Genomic DNA, 21,905 nt, shown 5'->3' on the forward strand with positions numbered 1-21,905 from the left:
ATCTTACTGAGCTTTTGGTTTGTTTCCTAGCAGTTAAAATATTCTGTGTCAAACTTCATCTTTTATCAAGACTTCCTACATCTCTGGGTGATATTGCAAGAATAACTCACAGGTAATATTTCAAAGTGGCATGAGTGGAGGTACAAGAATAGGGAAAATAAAGAGACAGACCACAAAGCCTAGAGGCCTCATGTATTGTTTGTTGTCAAACACTAATAGTCTAGTTTGATATTTCTGAGAGTGATGTAAAACATGTGGTAACCTTTGCCCATTCCTTACTCTGGAATTCTCATGCACCAAATGCCATCAAGGCAGAGCAGCTTCCTTAGGCCAGCTGCCAGCACTGTGAATACAGCTTGCTGGAAATAACTAGGTGCCAAGAAGATGCAAAGGGCAATCACTTAAAGGGAAAGATGCCATCAAAGGATTTAGTACAAACCCAAAAAGACTAGAGTAACAGATAGAGAAGAATATATATATATTTCATTAGAGACAATTGCAAAGCAGCTGCTGCAGTTTCTAGAATTCATTTCCTTAGATACAATAATTTCAGGTGCCTGTAGCCAAATTTATTTTATATTTGTACTGATTTCTTCAGAATGATTAAGAAGTTGGAATCTAGACAGAGCCGTAGCCTGGTTTGCTGATGTGTTAGTGGCAAGAAGATGAGATAATTTGCCAATATCATTTATTTATGAACAAACGTTTGTTGGAAGATATGGTGAAGGCTACATAACTGCAATGTTAACCTTGTTATCTCAGAATAAAAGATAGCAAGGGAAGACATCAAGAACGAGGCAGATCTCAGAAAAATTTGAACTTTAGATGGTTTGGCTCTTCAAAATAAAGTGCAGTAGAGATTAGTTGCCAGAATATTAACACAGAACCTACGTAAAACACGTAAACCAGCAAGGTCAGGTTGATAAAACAGGAAGGCAGGATTTTTCTTGTTATCATACTCAGATATCAACTGAATAAGAAAACTGGAAACAATACTACTTTATGTAACATATACAACCATCCATGGAAGATTACTATAAAGCCAAGCAGACTTCTACTTGCACGTGTAAGGAAGGAATTTGTTTGTATGTAAGTTTTCTGTATTGTGCAGTGTTTGAAGACACCTTGACAGGTTAAACATATAGTCATAGATCTGATCTTTCATCTTGTGAGTTTCTGTTAGATCCAGATTTTTTCTACAGCTGTTTGTATAACTCACAGACAATTAGTAATTGTAATTTTTATACTGTTACAATATTTAGGATATGCAAATATTTCAAATCCACATATGCATTTTCAGTTTTCCAAAACAACCACTGAATAAATATTCTATAGAATTTCTAAAAATGTTAAAATAGTCGAGTAATCAATAGCTGGTACTCTGAACTCGTATTGTCAAGACCTACAGAGAAACTGGAATTTGCTCAGCATTCAAACACTCCTCTATGCAAAACTATTCACATAAGTAAATACATTGTTAGAAATCTAAACCATTCAGAGTATTTTAAATCACCATTTGCCATATGAAAAAAACAAAAAGCATGGCCATATTATTGTTGTTGTGGAACACAGTATTTGCAGGTACTGCCATAATGATTTTTCTTTCACATATTAAGTAAAATTGCCACAATAAATTCTTGAAGAATGTGTGAATAGTCCAGATATTCACATGTAATGAGATGTCTCAAGGTGAACAAGTAAAGTTCATAAATGTTCTGGAGTAAATCAATAGTGATTTTCATTACTTCTTGTTCCTAAAAGACAAATCTTTAAGTTTCCAACACTCTTCTCAGATTTTTTTCTGTTTTATCCCTCATCATCAAGAGTGAATATTTTCTGATGCTGCATAAAGTAGGATTACAGTACCTGTTATAAATTATTTGTTCTTTCAATTATTCGCTTTTAAACTCATGATGATTTCTTTGCGAAAATTGTAAGAAATACATCTTGTACTTGGAAAGGGAAGTGTTGAGGAATATGGTAATCCTCAATTTCTTAGCAGCTCATTTAGAAATTTTGCAGGGAAGTCTCCTATACAAACAATCCTTATCCTAGTGCTGGAGACAGCCTCTGTGTGACCAGAATTGCATGGTTAACCATCATAAAGACTCCTACATTAAACTGGACCCAAAAGACCCTGAATACTATGACATTGAACAGATTAAATATTTCTATGGGCAGCCTGTGTAGAAAATTAGAGGTCAAATGATCAAGTCTTGATGGAAACAAGGAGAAACAGTGGTGAAATAGACTTTATATCAGCAATTTTATAGTCAATATTGGATGAAGGCGCATTATTATATACATTTAAGATAGCAAGATACAGTGCAATTTCTCTGTATACACCCTTACTCCTTTCTTCCTCCTCCACCCTTTCACCCCTTTCACTCACTATCATCCGCCTACACCCTGCTCACACAATGCAAAGCAGAGCCAGGGCTTTTGGGTCAGAGATGACAGATTCTCTGAGAGATTCTGGTTGGAGTCATGCAGCCTTCATGTGGCCAGTGATGCTGGGTGAAGATGCAATGTAGCAAAGTCATGGGATCAGACAATTTGGCAGTCCCTGCTATGGGGAGCATAGCTCCAGGGTATGAAAGGTTTCCACCCTGCCTGCTGAAACCAGTCTGTGCTTCAGGTTCAGCAGGAGGCAAGTACAGTTCGTACCCAGTGTGCATATGGTAGGTGAACTGAACCCTGAATTTTTATAATTAAAAAAAAAAAGTAAAATAGATGTTTGAAGTCATTCTATCATCTTCAGTTTAAGAACTCCAAATCCCTAGGATACAGAATAATTTTCTATACCAAATTATTTATTTTATGAAATGGCAAATTTCCACAATAAAAGGCTCTGTCAACATAACTGCTTATACAAATGTTTGGTTGTTCTGCAGTCAAATAACTAGATCTATACACAGAGAACAGAAGACGTAAATATTATATTTAAACATAAATTAATTTCTGAATTAATAACAACTAATTTTACCAATAACAACTAATTTTCCATTTTTAGAAAATCTGGAGTAGCAAAAGCTTGAATTCCCAGCTCTTAAAAGATTTATGCATAGATAGATAAGCAATTTCCAAAAAGTAGCCTTTAATATTTTTGTGTTTCCTGAGTTTCTATCTGTGGGAAATAGAGTTATCTTACCTAAATGAATCTTACTGATCTGACTAATGTGCTACATACAACATTTTCATACCCTGCTGCAACACACTTTGCAGCATAGAACAACAGCCTTAAATAATCTCTTAGCTCAATACAATTTTTCCTAGGTTAGCATTTCGTCTGGTATGAGTCCGAATATGATATCATGTTCCTATTTGCAATCCAAAGTCTCTGAGACCATTTCTGCTTGCCTGCTCTCTTTTCACTCTGTTATCAATCGTAATCAGAAATGTTTCTGATCTTCCCTGATAGCCAAGGGTATACCTTGCCCTTATAGCCTGCTTACAGTCTGCCTTAAGGTGATTCACTTGGTTCCTGTAAGGATCTGCTCAGAGTTCAGAAAGACAGTGTAGTTGCAATTATCCACAATCAGAAGAAGTTTCTCTGTCCTTTGATATCTCAATTTTTCAAAAAATAATTAGATGTAAAATTCTTTATCCCTAAACATAGTAATAAGATAAGTACATTTGCTGGTCTTTGGTTTTCTACTGTCTAAGGAAAAAAGGAGAATTTAAAAAAGATTGTGGAAAGAAAATAATGGCTAAGACCAAGGCCATTCCCTTTTAGATGACTGACTTTCCAATGAGTTCCTTTCCCAGCCCCGAGGGACTGCTGGAAAACTGCCCGAGGTTCGCGGGCAAGGTGTAGAGGGAGACTAATCAGTAAACCACCTGTGTGCTTAGCAGGTACTTGACTGTCAAAGGCAGCGAGGGCAACTTAAGCGACGAGCTGAAAATTACGCTGCCACTGGTGATTTTGATAGAAACATCAAGCGGTGGACTGATTTCATAAAAGCTTTCCTGATCTCCTAGTTGCTGAAATCCCGAAGTGTCCTGTACCTCAGAATCCCCTCATAAATCTCTACAGTGCAGATTATTTGTGGTCATCACAGACAAATCTGTAGTGTGTCAAATGTGAGGGCAGAATATGTTGAACCTAATCTCCTAACAGGAACATTAAGAGCAGTGTTATTCGTATTTGACTTTTTAATGTAAATTAGGTAAACCGATTTTTTCCCTCTGCTGCACTCAAGTGGCACTTCTCTGTAGAATTCAGTGGTATGACGATTCAGACCCGTTTGCCACAGAGGCTGACTTACAATAGTGACTTTATAAATCAGTTATTGTCTCGTATATCTGCAACATGGACAAGAACCCCCTGGATGGTTCAAAGGCATTAGACTTGCTTGTGTTGAACTTAATAAAGTGTAAAACAGTTTAGGTAATGGAGAAGCTGTTAACATCAGATTGTGACTAATTTTCTGTCTGCTACTAGGAGAAATGGCATTAGTTCCTGTGCCAGAACCTGTAAGTCAGTGTGGTGAAAAGGTAATTTTTAGACAGGGGTTCTCAGGAGAAAATAAGGGTAACAGTCAAAAAGGAGAGATTCCCCTTCAACATAATTTAAAAAAATAAAAATAAAAATCCTAGAAATTGAGAAAGTAGCTCAGAGGCTTTAGAAGTTCTCCCAAAATCAGAACTGCAAAAGGTCAACTGTCAAAGTGTTGTCAACAGATGACAGTTAAAAAGTGGTTACATAGCACTGAGACCTCTCTGCTAATTGTTTTCTATGTTGTAAATATCTGGACCTTTTGAGACTTTTTTAGGGAATGGCTTATTTGCAAACTAATTTTCACCAGCTATCATAAAAATGTGCAATGCCAAACACATTAAATGCTTTTTGCATTATTCTTTTATGAAATGTGAAATAGTTTTTACTAATACTTAGGAAACAACAGAAGTCAGGTCAAACTTGTTCACATTAGTAGTAAATATGATTGACAGTTAAAAAAGGATTAGCCAAGTGATGCTTTGGGGGGTTTTAAACTAAACCGTGAATACCAATTTAAAATACCAAGCTTCAGTCATTAGGTGGTACAGATGAACATGAGGCTGCACACCAAGAGGCTTTCTGACCAGCTGACATGTATAAACATTATAATCCTCCCTTTCTCATATTATTTGATTTAAAATAATGTTTGCTATGATGTTTAAGAAAAAAAAAAAAAACCCAAACAAAATCCCACACTCTTATTCTTCTACAGAGACCCTAAAGGGGGAAGGATGAGAAATAGAATACATCTGTAGGGCAGGTCCGAGCCTCTTTTAAAGCAAGCGTGTTACACAGATGAAAAACTGTAACCACTACAAGGAAATGTCAACTAGAAGCAATAGCCTCTTCAGGACTATATAGCTGTCACAAATGAAGCGTGGAGTGCTGTTTTGCCCCACCCCACCCCTCTGACCCCTGCCCTCTTATTTTCAAAACAAGTAACAAAATAGCACTAAGTCTATTACAAGGAGAGTGAGAAGAGGATTGATGAAAGATTTAAAAATTCGAGGCTTCAAGGACCTTTTAAGTTTCAATTCAGGTGCTATAAAATAAGAAGATCTCAGCAGGCTTTTCAAAGTGCTCACCAGATAGAACCAGACTTTCAGTCACCTCTGCCCACCAGCAGGCACCTAAAGCAAACAGTCTCTGTGCTCCTCAGTCCTCACAAGCTAGGTGGGAATTCTGTAACAGTAGTGAGATTTTTTTCCTCTCAAAATGTATCCAGGCTTTCCTCTTAGAATTAACAATTGCTTGGAACAAAAGCTGTTCAGGAGGAAGTGTCATTTGGAGAAAACACCCCATGAACAGAGTGTTCAGCCTTTTGGGGGACACAGCAGTGGCAATCCACACAAACAGAGAGGGAACTTGAATGTTTTTTTCCCATACCCTCTGGACACCACTAACTGCAGGCTGCTGGCTACTGAAAACGTTTCCCTGGAGAGCTCTCAAACACAGCAATTTTTCAGATCTGGCCATTTTGTTTAGAGACTGATGTAAATTTGAGCTTTTTTGAAAGCTTGACCAATTCTATCAGCTTTGATGAAGATACATAGCACAAACTTCATTCAACATCGTCGTGTTGTACTGGTTTTGGCTACCATACTTTTACCAAGGTTATATTTTAGTTGTGGATATTATTATTATAGGTACAGTTTCATGGTTCGAGAGGCAGGATGTTACAGCCTTACTACATGAAAAATATCTTGTGATATAGTGCAGTACATGTTAGTCCCTAAACAAAATTACTCTTTTCCTGTTATTCCTCAGCTTTTGAAATTACCACTTTCATAGCTGTGCCAGATCTTGAAACAGATCATGGTCTATACTGAAAACAAGCAAGATCAGCCCCCTCTGTATTACAAATGTATACACTTTTGCAGATGTTAGCGCATAAGCTAAAAATCAACTGTGAGGATGTGATTTCAAATAAAATCTGATCAACTTTTTTTTTTTTTTTTTCCTGTGAGAGAAGAAGTTTGGAGAGTGGTGAAAGAAGAAGAATGCATTGCAGCTTCTGTGGATCTAGCAAAAGCAGCCCAAGGTACTACAATTCTGAGGAAGTTGTGGAAAACTGGTATGAAACAGGTGTGGCAAAAGGCTAATAAGCCTAAAATTTGACCTAACTGGTGAAGAGAAGGAGTGCTTATACAATCTGAAAGCTCAGTGTGTCTGATCTTTCACAGATATAAATTAATGAACTCTATTAATCTCAGTGGAACCACGCCGTTTTACGCTCTCACACATCAGTCCAATTTGAGTCTTCTTTTTGTCTTTCAGTCATTCTGCTTTTTAAAACAGTCCTACAAAAACAAAGCAACTGTGCACCTGAGGAATTTGCTTGGTGAAGAAACACATTCCTGTTTTACCTTTCTAGCTGGCACATAATAGTTTAAGAAAATGAAGGGGATTTTTTACTGACAATCTCAGAATTTGGAAAATTTACCTTAAGTACAGTAGTTCTCTATGGTATATTATTTTCCACTTTATTTAGTATTGTAAAGGCATTTTCAATAATTCTGGGTTTTGTTTTAATAACAGTGTCCTCAGATCTGCTAAAACATAAAACAACTCACTGGTCTCCCAAGTCTTGAACAGGCAAAGCTCCCTCCTCTACTTTGCTGATGTGTGCAAATTCTCCTTTATTAATCAGGACTAATTATTGTTTTCCTGGCTGTCTTACAGTCTTCTAATGACTATATTGATTAAACTGGAGAGATACTGCCTAATTAAATGTGTGATGTCCATTCTGATGCCACTTGAACATTGTTATTAATAGACACTTGGATATTATGGCAATGTGCTAAACAGAAATGCCTGTAATACAGGGCCAAGTCATATCCCAACATTTGAAACAGAAAGGTGCAGTAACCTTTTTCAACATGGTTGGCAGTTAATACAAAGCCAGAAGCATGATTTCTCCATGAAGACCTCATGCATCTGCTTTCATCTCTCTTGGTGTCTGTGAAGTCGTCTCCTTTCTGGCAGCCTTGTATGCAGCAAGGCCCCATTCTACCTCACCTTCTCAGAGGTTTAAAGCCAAGTAAAGGTGGTAAGTTGAGGGAAAGGCAAAACCAAACATCAGATGTTGCCCATACTTATTGTAATTCAGTGTACTGCTACATACATAAGTGAAGCTCACAGCGTTGCTTGCTATACCCTCAGTTTCTTGTGGAAACTGGTGATCTTCTACAGGAACATTAGGCAGATGCTGTCTTCTGGGCTTCTTAAGCAGAGGTCCCAGTTCTTGTTCTATACCAGGGTCATCACACATAAAGGGGAAAGTAGCTACACCCTTTGGATAACAGCTGAATTCTTGGGAGAATACTATGTTTTCATTTCTAAAGCATAGCAAACACCGGGAAATCATCATCTCTCTCTCCAACAGATGATAATCCTTCCACATTAATGGTAGCTCTGCCATCCCACATTAGGACAAGCCTCGGACCTTAGCCAGTCTTCACAAGCACTGTAAGATGTGTGATATAAGAAAAAAGGTTGGGTAGGGGGAAAGAAAAATAATGAAAACTTGAGAGTACACAGCCTTCCCTTCAGAAGGAATAATGAGCAATTTCCAAAGGGAGAGGAAGTTGTTACATGGTAGCTCAATATCATCTTCCAGGAGTTTTCTAGTTGGTGTTGAGGTTTCTTAATTTCACTTTTACAGATATATATTTTTCTGAGCCACTGCTGAGTTGCTGCATATTCAGACAAAACATGCCTACCTCCCACTTCATTCTTGGAAAGGTAAAGATTGTTCTTTCCAAAAATGTCTTTCCTACATACAGATGGGTTAGTATCAGACACTGCTATGAACAACCATGTAGAATATTGTATAAAGTTCCTGACTGCAGTTGCCCCATAAGCATGTTTTATGCCTCTGTGACAATTAGCTAAACTTAATTTGACAGGATATTCTGTGTTCTACTTCCAAAATCCTTACACTGCCGGTATTAACACACGCCATAGTGAGATATTAGTTGGTGAGTTTTCTCATACCAGAAATTTTTGTGGGTAACTAGTATAAACCTACCAGCTACAGGAAAAAAAAAAAACAACAAAAAAAAACAAAAAAAAACCAAAAAAACCCCTCTCCAAACATATTTTAAATATTTGTTTCTTGTTTTTAAAATAACCTACTCAAAGAGAAATAGATTTTGCTGTTTGTTTCTGCATGCAATTCTTCTTTAGCTAAACTGTAACAAATTTGTCTCTGTGTGACTGGGAGAATCCTAGCTGCTCATCCCCACCTATTAAGAGGGAGAGGTCATCAGCTATGTTTATCCATTCAGGCAACCTGGAGGTCTTACTTGCGTGGATAGTAAGCTAGCAGAAGAATATCATATACCACCATAAGACTATGTGGCTTAAATAAGTAGCTAAAACTGAGTTCTCATCCATCCTCACTCACAGGTCCCACTGGGAGGAGGAATGGAATAAGAAAATCAAACTCAATAGGGCCCTTTCATTAATTTAATTTCTATAGTTCAACACTGTTTACATAATAAAATGATAGCTACAGATCCTTCACTTTCTAAGAACAGAACAAGTGAAAACATATATCAAAATTACAGCATCAATGGACTGCAGATACCACACTACTAAGTATGTGCAAAATAAATTCTTAAATCATTTGACTTATTTTTTGAGAATCGTCTCTGACCCAAACTTTTAACTTTAACTTAGTTTTTGCTGCTGAAGTCTGGCTTCTGGAACTGCTCTCTCTTCTATTTGATCTGGCTTTGATTTGTTAATTTTCTAATTTAAATTGAAGGTTTTAAAAAAGATAGCTATCACAAGTCCAGATCTGAGCATCTTGAATCCTAGAAACACTTCTCCCAGATCCCCCAGTCTGTTACAGGAAAAGAGAAATTATAAGTTCAGAGGTTTAAATATTGTTTTTTAATGCCATTTTATTGGAATGGTACTGTAGTAAGAACAATAGTAAAAATTAAATTAAAAAATGCTCTAAACAATTTTCAGTAAGATATAGAAGAATTCTGCTTGCTAAAAATATTTCAGAAATTGACTTTGCATTTTAAATTTCTCTAATTAAATTGCCTTAATGTAACAAATGCATTCTAACTCTCCGGTATTTACAAAAAGCTAATACTTCAGAACTGACAAACTCTTACTACCGTCAAAAGACACATTATTTGATTGCCACTGATTTACTGTGAAAGTACAGAAAAAGGTTTTGATCCACCCTCATTTGATTGCATATGTGGTGTCCAGTTTTGTTGCCCAGCTTTTCAGCTAACATTACTCACCTTCAACTGCCTAAATTAATGCACGTTGTGCTGGCTAGAGAAAGAAAAAAGTATCAGAACTACTAAACTGCTTTTGGACACTCTAGGCTGGCCCAATACCCCCAGGATATAGCCTCTAATAACATCAGTTCAAAATCCTGAAGCTTGTGACTGAAAAGTGCAATTTTCGCACTAGATGTAAATCCAGCATTTCACTGAAAGTGTAAAACCTGATGTCCCTGCTTTCTGGCTGAGGAACAAGAAAAAATGAATGCTATAATTCCATCACAGAGAATCCCATCTTCCACCCAACAAGGATGTGGGAGGAGGAATACTGAGCCATCATTTCATTACAAAACACTTAATTTTGTTCTGGCAGCTGGTAGGACCCCAGCTGTCCCTTTCACTTTCACCCTGTGACAAACACATGGAAAGCTGTAATAATTTCAAGCATGAAAACAGAGAAAAGATGAACAATAGTGAGTTGCTAAGAATGCTCATTTACATAGGATGTCTTCTTAGCTGCCCCAAATGACTTGTTTTTCTCTTAGCCCAACTGCACCAAGAGCTTTTGGCCATATACCTAGCTTGATTATAGGACAGATTGGGAATTAAACATTTCTTACAGTTAAATAAAGAGGCCTTATGTTTTAGTTTATTGGCAGTAATGCATTGCTAGCATTTCTGTTTCATACAGCCCCTATAAAGGAAATTAACAGTACATGAGATTTTTTCTTTTTTCTATGAGACTGAAAAATTACAAGAAAACCATCATAAAATATCAACTTTCAGACTGTTCCTCATTAAAATATGCTTTAATTATTGATAGAAGGACTATGGGGTGAATGAGAGGGAATTACATCTGATTGAATGTCTCAATTATACCCCATAATTGCAATGAAGACACTGGAAAATCAGTCTGCTTCAATGACCTACCTAGAGGTCTGTTAAGGGCAAGCAGAGGGCTGTGTTTCAGAAGAAAAAGTACATAAACAAGGAGGAAGGGGAGGAAACAGCTGCTATTATAATGGTGTATTGATATACTAGTTTACAGAATTAAACATTTCAGTTCAAAAAAGTGGTCTGCAATACACTGGATCAAACTCAGCAGCATGTGCCTTATTCTGTTGGAATCACTAGAACTTCTCTCATGACAAGTCTTGTCCACCCTGCAGAAATAAATTCAGAATGAGCAGCCATTCATACACATGAAACTTCTGCAATACACACTTTTTTTTTTTTTTTTTTGGAGACAATATGACTGCAAATGCCAGTGTTTCATCCACTGCAGAGAGGCCAATCTTAAATTGTATTTTGTTCTCAATGCTGAATTGAGACTGTTCAGAGAAAGCAGAGCAGACAAACTTTTCTTATTAAAGTAGAAAAACAGTGTCATTTCCTCAGCTGAAGTTCACTTAGCATATTTACTATAAATATCACCAGTAATAATTGCTACAAAACACAGAGCAAAATGCAGATTATAGAGCTTAAAAACTGTATTTCTCTTAAAAATATTTATTGCAAGAAGTGAACTTAATTCTAGGAAATTATTATTAAAAAAATGCCTTACAGACTGTCTTTTGGAAACTTGGACATCTTAGTGTAGCTACAGGGTCGTTCCTTACAGAACAGGCTATAGTCCCTATAGACTGAGGCTTCCCCTTAGACAAATTTCTAATTAGTCATCTAACAAATACTATATTAACCTTTCTAAACCTGGGGCTAGAGAAGCAGTGCTTTAGTTTTGAAAACAGCTAGCAGTTCACATAGTAAGACTTTGGAGAGGACTGGGGAGGAGAGAATGGCATGGAGATTACAGAATAACAGTTCAGCTAATGAAGCTTGACTTTGGGTTGTTAGATGATATGGAAAAAAAAATAAATCCTCAAGTATCTTCAAAGAGATGGGCCACTAAAGAGTTTATCTGTGACAAGCCCTTTTTGTTTCTGCAGTCATCAGTGAGGATACAGCAAAGGAAATGGAGGAGCTGCAGTTATGCATTTGCAATACACAAAGTCCTTGTTTTCCCACTAGGCACTGCAGAATAGCAATTGTCCATTCACAGCACATATCACATCCTCTGCATTTCAGGGCTAATATTTTTGCAGTCCTTAAGCTAGCATGCTTCAGACCAATGTAGCTATTCTTTGTAACCCTTTGAGGTGCATTACGTGAAGGATGTGTGTTCATGTTCTGTTCCTTGTTATATGAACTGATTTGGCAGGTATAATTCCTAAAGCTAGAATAAAAGATTTTCAAATTGCAGAGGGTTTATATCCATAACTACATATCAAACAGAGCTGTAAAAGGTCTAATTTCACAAATTGGGAAAATATGAAGATTGCTAGTATATTAATCCAATTATCAATAGAAGTTATCAATAGGCTGTGTTGAAATTATTTTTAAGACCATTCATAAACACACACACAGAGACACAAGCTCTCACAAGTAACTCCTCCTTTTGTATTTTAGAATCATACGTCTGAAAACAATGTTAGTTTTATGCTAGCAGTTGCTTTCGTTTCCTGGAGCACACACAGTTCACTGTAATGCTGCAACACTCATTCAAGGCATATCAGTACCTCAAATATGAATTGAACCTATATGTCATCAAACAGACATCAGGCTACATTAATTCAACTTCCAAGCAAATTCTCACTTTTCTCTGTTGTTGTAGCAAAACCTATCTGAAAATTGCTGATACAAGACGATCGGCTCCTTTCCTTCCCACTGAGGATATGCTTACAAGTCAAAGTGCAGGCTGCTGCTTAATTTTGAACTTCTGAACCCAAACCAAGTAAAGCAATCTAAGCATGAATTAAAAAAAAAAATGATGTGGTACATGTACTCCTAAAACCGAGGCCGATATTCTTTTCTGCTTGACCTGCTTATTTCCAACTCTTTCTCTCTCTGCTCTAACTCTCAGACAAACTCACAGTCCCCTCAGGATAAGAATGAGTTTCTGCTTTCTTCTCCATCCATCTAAGCCAGTCAAGTCCCAGGTCTCCTCTCCTGCCACAGAGCAGTAGGAAAACATACAGAAAAAAGCAATCACAGTTCCTCAGTGGAGTCAGAAGGGACTACAATAACGGATTCTTTCTGCAATCTTCTTTAGCCATCAAATGGTTAAATCAACATAAGTTAAAATTTTCATGTAGTTTGAATAAAGAGAAAAAGGGAGGAAATTAAAAAACCGGTTGCTGTAGTAACAATCACCAGTAAAAATCTTTTCTACTGAATAGTAGTATCAGATCCCTCTCCCCCTCACAATTTTAGCTCCCCTTCAAAAATAATCATGCTGCCTCTTTTAGATTTGCTGTACATACCTCAACCATTAAACAAGACATTTAACCATACTGGCAGTTCTGTGACCTTTGAATGCCGTGAAATCTCTAAGCGGTGCAGCTTGTTCATGAAGACTTGTACTGCAGAATCCAGTAACTGCATCCAGGGTTAGGAATAGAATTAAGTAACAAAAGCAAACAAAAATTAAAAAAAAAAAGAGAAAAAGAAAAAAGGAAAACCAAAAAAAAAAATGAAAGAAAAGAAAACCTCCCCAAGTCCCCCAACCCAGCCAACAAAACCACCTTAAGAAGCAAAAGGACTCGGGAAGAGAGTGCACTTTTCTGCCAGTATCAGGGCTGGGGTAGAGCTGAGCTTGCTGCAGTCTGCCTGCCTGTGTTAGCGTGCCGAAGGCCGTGCAGGGCTGGGAGGTGCTGTCAACTGCCACAGGCGCGGGAGAGCAGACCAATCCGCGTCCGCACTGTCAGCTCGGTGGAGTGAAGCCTTTGCTGTTTATGTTTCCTCATTTCAGGAGTGACGTCAAAGGGTTTAGTTTTTCCTCTGCATGTGCTATTAATTTTAAACGACTGCTATGGGAAGAATGTGGCAGTGATTTAGGCATGCTATCCGTGCAAAAGAAACCTGAGTCATGATTTATCTGTCCTGGATTTAGCCTAGAAATATTTTATAATGAGAGGTACCAGAAAGATCAAAAATATCCTCACAAAATGGGGATAGGCTATAAATGTATTGAAGTATTCTTAAATATACCCAAGATGCTGGGTTATCTGTATGGGTTGTGGTGCAAAAATCAGACCTGATTCTGTCCTTGCCCTGAAGGAAATCAGGAACTGCTTCTCTAAATTCAGTGGTGTCACACCAGTGTAAACCTGGCAGAAGAGATAAGACAGACTACTGTACACATCCATTTATCAGCAGTAGCTACACTGCAAATTGGCAAGCTTCTTTCATTACCCCATCAGAGTCACAGATGCAGTCAACTTCAAGGTCTGGTGCTCTGGGCAGCCCATCCATTCCACTGGCAGATCACAGACCGGCTGTGCCCACCTACAAACTCTGCTCTGGACCACAGCACAGGCTTTTATTTCATACCGAAGTGCATGTCAAAAGGCAAGAGGCAATGGTAGAGCCTGTCTTTTGGTATCACCGCATCATTATCAGTGGAGAAGCTATGGAGCTGAAGCTTCAGAAAACATGTAATATATGCCAACGTCAATTAGCATGGGCAATAGAGGCCACAGCAGCACAAGATAACTGATAGGAGGTCAGCTGACAATGATAACTGGTTAGTTATCTTCATAACTTTAATTTTATGGATTTGCTCTTATAGGGATTCCTTTCAAAGAGACCAGTTTAGAAGGCACAATTCATTCCCCAAAAGTCTTAACAGTCTAACATTTAATTTTAAAACACATGTAAGTACTTTTGTAAGTGGATAGGCTGACAGCTCTTGAAAAATAAATTTCTCAATGATCCACGGAACAGGTACAAAACCAGCAGAAGTAATAGGGGCTTCTCCATGACCACCAACTGATGCTACCAAAACTCACTCCACAGAGGTCAAAATATGTCATGATTTTTTTCTCACTGAAAAGTCTGTCTGTGCTATCATTCTAATGTAATCTGCTTCAGCAATAAATTGTAAAGGTTATGGTGCTGTAAATGCTGGAATAATATATTACAAAGTGTTAAGTAAGTTGAGATTTACAAAATCAATTAGAGTTCATTAAGTTCATCCAACTATACTTAGAAGCTATATGAAGCAATCTGGAATGCGTAAATAGGAAAATTATTTGTAATACACAGAAAATCATCAAGCTCTGTAAGGGCCTGCTCTAGGAATATGGCACTGTGGATAATCAAGGTCCACTGTCTGGGCATGTGTTCTGGCTCTGCTTATTTTACCAGTGTAGATATAGGCAAATTGCAAAGGAGAAGGGAATACATTTTTCTCCATATTTATTGTGGTTATAACAAGTAAATTGCAGCACAGGAAATTTGTTTGATGTAGAGAAAAGTAAAGGTAGGGGAGCGAAGTATTGAAATCGATAGGCTGTGATAATCCACAGTGTCCTATTACTGGCTATTTTTAAAATATGATTAGGCAACCATCATTCATGAACAGTTTTGATGTAGGTGATCCTATTTTGAAGTATAGACGTAAGAGCAGGAGAGTTCTGAATGTCTATTCCAATCCCATTTTTTTCCATTTTCTGCATTTTAACATCAATCCTAATAATAATATTACACTGTGTTTTGTGAATTAGGGTACATTTATGTTCTGCACAAAGTTTCATAAGTATTGTCTCTCTCCCGAAGAAGCTAGAGATTGCTTCAGCTTCCTGGAATTATGTGGCCCTCTGTCAATAAGTGGTCATTGTGGCTTTTGTGAGGTAGATGTGTCTTGGGTGAAAAGATGAAGAGGCCTAAAAGCACTGACAGTTGCAGTTTCTGCTCAAAGAATCTCAAATGAGTACACGCATGTAAGAATGAGAATGCATAGCTGTGCAGGGTGTTACAAGGAAGACCTTTGTTTCCTCAGCATAACCACATGCTTCCTTGATCGGGTGGGAAGGACTGCTGAGAAGAAATGGGCTCCATCTATCAAGGAAGGAAAACCTTCAGCATAGATGTGCTAATTGGATCAGATATGAGCTAAAATAACCTGTCAGGCTGATGACATGAGTGTTCCTGAATAAATGTGACCCACAGTGGCCTACACATAAAACCTGAAAAAGTGAAAAAGGTATCATTGGAGGAAGAAGAAAGCAAACCAACACAGACCAACTGATGTTCAGTCTAGATGTCTCTATACTGATGTAAAATGTGTAAAAAATAATAGAAGGGGCCTAAAACCTTAATGCAAGATCAAAATTACAACTTAATTGACGTAACAGAAACTTGGTAGGGTACAGTCATGTGAATACATGACAGGAATACTAATACCAAAGAGCACAGCTTGCTCAGGAACAACAGGAGGGAAAAGGTGAAGGAGATTATGCCACATATTCAGATGTTCAGAATGCAACAATAAACATGCATTGAAAGTCCGAATGATAATACAAATGAAAAGAATACAGATATTGTGGGGGATCTGCTGCAGATCCAGGCAGATCAAGTGGATGACTCTTTTGTTTAGCAGTTAGCAGGACTGTCTGAAGCACAGAACTTGATCATAATGGGAAATTTTAATCAGACAGCTCTTAGAAAAAGAGCTAAGCTGGACTCATACACCTTGGTTCATTCTCTCCAGAATAACCATTCAGAGTACATTTAGGAATCTCTCAAATTTATGAGCCTGCCTTTTTGAGTAGTCCTGCTTGACTAAGTAATTTATTTGACTTCCTTTTATAAGCACTGGAGGCACTTAAATATTTATCTCTAGTTGCTTTCCATTCCCAGCATAGGTGGCACACCAAGACATGCTATCTCCTACCATGGGATGGCATTCCTCTTCTCAACCCTTTCATCATGGTCTTTGGAAAGCAACTTGGATATTAGACAGACTTCTCAATCTGCCTCACCTCAACCACACTCCTTACATCCAGACATATTCCCAGAAACCTAAAAAAAATGTAATTCATCCAAGTGCCAGTAAAAACTGTGTTTTCACATGGTAGAATAGTAGGCACAATACATGGAGAAGAAAAAAAAAGATGCCTTCTTCCTAAGGTACCTTCCACTTTCTTCCTACCTCTTTCTTTCTACCCTGGCCATCTTCAGGAAGGGGTCCAGCATGGGACCACATGTTACTCTTCATATTGCTGTCAATGACATCTGAGACAGTATAGTAGGTCTAGAGTGTGGGAATAAGGAGTAGAAAAAGCACATTTTTCAAGCTGCTGCCACTGCTGAAAGAATTCATGCCTGACTCTTCCTTTCCACATCCCTCTGCTTCCCCACGAAATTGCTCTGAAATGCAAGGTTATAGATGTTACAGTAATTCCCAAAGGTGCTGCTACTTTTCCTTAGAGCATGAACATGTAAATCTGAGGATGCCGAAGATTGTGGTGAAACTTGTTTCCTAAGTCTGTTGCAGCTTTCTTTGTCAGGGAACAATAAAGCAGAGGCATTATTTTCTGAAGTCATGAAAAGAAAGGAAGGAGAGGGTGGACAATCACATTTGAAGAAGCCTAATGTGAAGGAAGTTTATAAGAGGTGAGTTTATGTACTACACTCTATATATTGCTGTTGGGAAACTTTTGAAGGCAGATTTCTCCAGGCTGAATCATGTGAAATGGCTGGCTAGTGACTAGATGCAGATGTCCTGTGCCTATTTATTTACGATTAATGTCCTCAGTTAGCTTTTTAATCTTGTTACAGATGCATTGAATGGCTGGAAGCACCCTTAGTGCACTGTCTGTGAAACAGACTCTCTTACAGTTCCCTTCTTCACTTGTGATCTGTGCAATATTTTCAGTGTATTTAGTAACAGCCTGTGTGAACTGTGAGAAGATACTGCTGGCTGGTGATTAGTTCAGGGTTCCCTGGAATGACCCAAGCCCAGCGTGCACTTAGACAAGCACAGAGGTAGGTAAGAGCGTGATGTTCAGAGAGAGATGGTCCCCAAAGGACACAGATTGCTGATATAACTGTAGACCTCACTTATCTGATCCATAAAGCTGGAATGTCAGTGCAGGTTTAAACTTCTGGGCTTGATTTCATCTGACAAAGTGCTGTCATAACAAGATTACACTGCTCCTGAGAAAGATGTTTACAATGGGGGAATGCTCTCAAGCTCCCACAAACTTATCTGTGAATTATTCTGTTTGGCTTTCCAGCCTTGATCCTACCTACCTATTATCAGACCTTTTTTTTTTTTCAATGTGGTCTAGAAATTCAGCTGTTTCTGGCAAATAACTTTCCTCCAACTGTCCCCTATGCCCTGTTAGAGTTCCCAGTCTCCTTTCAGCTTCTGCTGTAATCTGAATGGCTGAGTTAAAAAAAAAAAACAAAACAAACAAACAACAAAAAAAAACACCCTCTTTTATATGACTGTTTCTTTTAGTTTTCTTTCTCTGCCTGGACAGAGCAAAGCACAGGAGAAAGGTCCCTCTTATAACATCTGTTGCAACTCAAATACAGCTCAGGAATTTCAGTTTGGAAGTGGTAGTGGTTGTGGATAACAGTTGTGATCTGATCCCAGCTATTATAGTGGGTTTGCAGGCAATTTGGGCTGATCTTAGACATTTCCTTGGCAAGGGAGAACACTAGGGCATTTGGGCAGAGGGTCATCACTGTGGATTTATGAATAGCCTCCTATTTCACAGGGCAGAACAGGAAATCTAGGCAAAAAAAGGAATCTAGGTGCCCATCATAGGTACCCTCAGGGTTTAGGGATACTGAAGGAAAGAAGTTTACACAGTAGGATACCTCAGGGCATGAAATTCCTTAAGTAACAGTAGATGAATTAAGTATGGGCTTTCTCTGTATTATTGGTGATAATTTTTCTATCAAGGCTGTGGAGAAAGTACCTAGACAGAAGACTACTTCTTTGGTTTATAAAAAAAAATAACATACCACATACTGCTCTATAGGATTTCTATTGTCCAATATATTTATATCTATAGAAAAGGACTAAACTTCCAGAGTTTTAACTTGGTTTGGTTTAACCTAAGAACATTTGGAGTTTGGTAAAGTGACCAGACTTTCAGAAAACCTCTGCATTTACTTCTATACATTTATTAACAGGTTTTCGTGATGGGGAAAATCACTAATAAGATGGATATTTTTTTTCCGTATCAAAAGTGTATAGGAATAATTTTTGCTTATGGATTAGGAAGTTCACATAAACAGCATTGTATTAGCTCAAGAGGCATCACATAGGATGATGAAGCATTAGGAAGACAGTTTCAAATGCCCATTAACCTAGGGCACTGATCTAGCATATAGTGTGGACCTTGACTCAGCAGACATGACTCCTAAATTATTTTAAAAATAAATGTATACATCAATATTAAGTAATTTGAGGTCCAGTCATGCTCTGGTTTCTGTTTTATGCTTACATAAAACATCAAAGGATGTCAGTTGGATTACTAGTGAACAGAACCACAGCATGGCTTGCCCTCAGTCAGGCTTCCTGGCTAGTGGTGCACAGAGCAATGGTATATCCCCCAAAGTCAAAGCAAAGCCATTTTTGCAGAGGAGTAGTTTGTGCATATGCTGTATATAGGCACAAAGAACTTCACTATCTTGAAAGAAGTGGACACACAGGTTCCAGGCACCAAAAAAGAAGAGTGAGAAAACATTGTTGCAAATGACTCATATTTGTTCTAGTGATCAGACCATATGCAAAATCATTTATTTGCTTCCTAATGTAACAACCCAGAAAATTCAGAGCAGAAAGGTGAAAAGTATAGTGTTTTCCCTTACCTGAAAAATGACGAATTTTCTTTTATTTTGGTCAGTGATGAATACTTTTGTCTTCACTCTGATCACCCATAGGCAGGTGACACAACTTCCCTCTAAAATCCAAACATGTTTAGAGATACTTTTGAGCCATACAAAGCAAATCTAAAACTTTATCTTTTTCATAGTAGTTACTGATGGTTCACTGAATTCATCCAGCCTTAATTTGTGCAAGCAAATTTTTGTTTATCTGCTCCTTTTCTGCCAGGGAATTCTTTTAGGAGTGCTTAAACTAGTTGATAAACAAGAAATAAACCAAAAGCAATGTTTTTCTATGCTGGAAAGGAAGTTGAAAACAACACAATTACAATCCTGCACTGAAGGGTCAAAGGCAGTGTCAGAAAGGTTAGTATATCAACGGGTGAAACTGTAGAAGTGAAAAATTATTGCAGGAATACAAAATAAAATCCTTGCTTATTCAACTGAGTATCTTATAGTCTATGGCCAACAAGAGAGAGGCAAAGTGATGCAAAATAATAATATGGTATATTAAGCAAAATAATAATAAGGTATATAGGCAAAATAATGATATGGTAGTTTCTGATTTGAAACCTCTCTTTTAATACTTAAAAATTTGCTCTGCATCACACATCTTTAACACAGATAAATACACATATAAATGTTTTATTGAGAAATACTGAGGAAAACAGCATATAATTCCTAGATTTTCATTTCAACATACATAAACTACAGATCTTTATTCTTGCTTTTTTTGTTTTCTGCCTTCTAAGAATTTTAGGTGCAGAAAGACTTGATTGTTGCTTAAGAAATACTTGAGTACAAGTTAAAATTAGATTGTAGAGTGAGTTTTGTAGAATAAAGTGAATTTTAATCTATTTTAACAATTTTAACACTTAGGCATTTTAGTACATTTTTTAGAATCTGAAGATTATTTTCTTATTTCCATTTTATTTTCTGTGAAATAAGCATTACTTGAAATGAAACTGAAGCCAGCATTTTTGGAAGAAGATTATTTAGTCTATCAAAGGGAATTTTATCTTTTGCATGAAGCTAAATAATGATTTACTTTCTTATCCTGTTGAATTGATACGTGGTAGTGTGAGCCAGCAGGCACAGGCCTTTAAGATGAAAAGTACATTGAGATGTGTAAATGAAAATTAGTGAAAATCATTCCTTTTCGATGAGCAACTAGTATTTGTTTATGGATGATGATGTGGTCAGTCAGATAATGATTTGGTCAGTCATTTATGTAGCTGCCCACCTATTTTTTCCTCCTCACTTCCTTGCTCTGTAGCCTGTGTTTTGGGATTCCCATAGTCTATGAACATTACATGGGGTCTCTCAAATAATCTGTTTTCTTGGCACCTTACACAAAAACATCCCTAATTAACATCACATACATGCAAAGCAGCCTGAAAAGCTAAAGCATATGCAGCAATGGACAATCAATAACACTTATGCAGTGATAGATCAGTTGATTTAAAAGAATACTAATAATTTTCAGTGGTTTTCTATGTAGTCTGAACCTTTAAAAGAATCACAGTTACAATTTTTTTAAAAGAGGAAGTTGAAACTGTTGTTCATTTATTCAAATACTAAAGATGTGAATGTTAGGTAAGGTAGGTAAGTCATGAAACACTGGAAATGCATTGAAGATATATAATGGATAAAATCTTTGAATTCAATGGGGGTTCACTATCCACTTTAATGGATTATACCTGCTATACTTACAAAGAATATGCTCAGTTCCAATAATGTTATTCTTCACATTTTCTTTACATGGATTCAGAATCTTGATAATAGGTAAAGGTAAGACAAAACATGCACATGCACATGCTCAGCTCCTCTTGCAAAGGCAGACCCATTAAGGACAAATACAGGTTGCTCTGATGTTCTGCCAAGCATCTGCAATATTGTAAATTACAGAATGCAGCAGCATTTTGAGACAACTTGCGTTGGCAACATTGACAAGGGACAAACCATTGATTTTCTGTCAGCTGCCTTCCTCCTTCTTCAGTCCTCTAATTCCAAGCATCTCTGATTCACATCTTCACAGATTGTAACCATGACCATAACTCTCCCCTGGCTTTGTACCCAACAAATGAAGTTGGGTGATGGAAATCATTATTCCCTTAGCTCCTCAGTCTACCTACCACCTGCCTCCCTTGCACTGATGTGCTGTTTGGAGTTGCTTCGTGTACAATTCAGTTGCTCTTAATGTGACATTGATCTCAAGGAGAAGCATCTCCTCCAGTAATCTGACTTCATCTATTCCACGCATCAGTATAATATACCATAATAAACTCAGGCTATATAAGAACCCAGGACACTAGGTTACTGGAAATTATGAAGCACTGCATATAATATTGAATACAGAAATACATGTTTTAATGTGTCGGTGGTCTTTTGTAGGCACACAGTAGCTTACCTAATGGTTACATTTTATTTATGGTTAATGCTATCTTATTTATACAATATCCCATACT

At 37.4% G+C, this 21,905-nt stretch overlaps 1 protein-coding gene across 1 annotated transcript in view; it reads right to left on the bottom strand.

Annotated features, from left to right (window-relative positions):
* The window catches only part of PDE7B (phosphodiesterase 7B), a 174,516-nt gene extending 160,986 nt beyond the window's left edge, over positions 1 to 13,530 (bottom strand). The window contains exons 1-2 of the mRNA XM_057407869.1: positions 13,335 to 13,530; positions 13,074 to 13,188 (exon numbers count right to left, since the gene is read on the bottom strand). Of these exons, the coding sequence (XP_057263852.1) occupies positions 13,074 to 13,094 (21 nt within the window). The 5' untranslated portion in view covers positions 13,095 to 13,188; positions 13,335 to 13,530. The remainder of the gene's footprint in view (positions 1 to 13,073; positions 13,189 to 13,334) is intronic.
* Between the last annotated feature and the right edge of the window lie 8,375 nt (positions 13,531 to 21,905).

The sequence above is a fragment of the Pezoporus wallicus genome, unplaced genomic scaffold (assembly GCF_028554395.1).
Source record: "Pezoporus wallicus isolate ANWC-B61680 ecotype Strahan unplaced genomic scaffold, APGP_CSIRO_Pwel_v1 contig_3817, whole genome shotgun sequence".
Lineage (NCBI taxonomy): Eukaryota > Metazoa > Chordata > Aves > Psittaciformes > Psittacidae > Pezoporus > Pezoporus wallicus.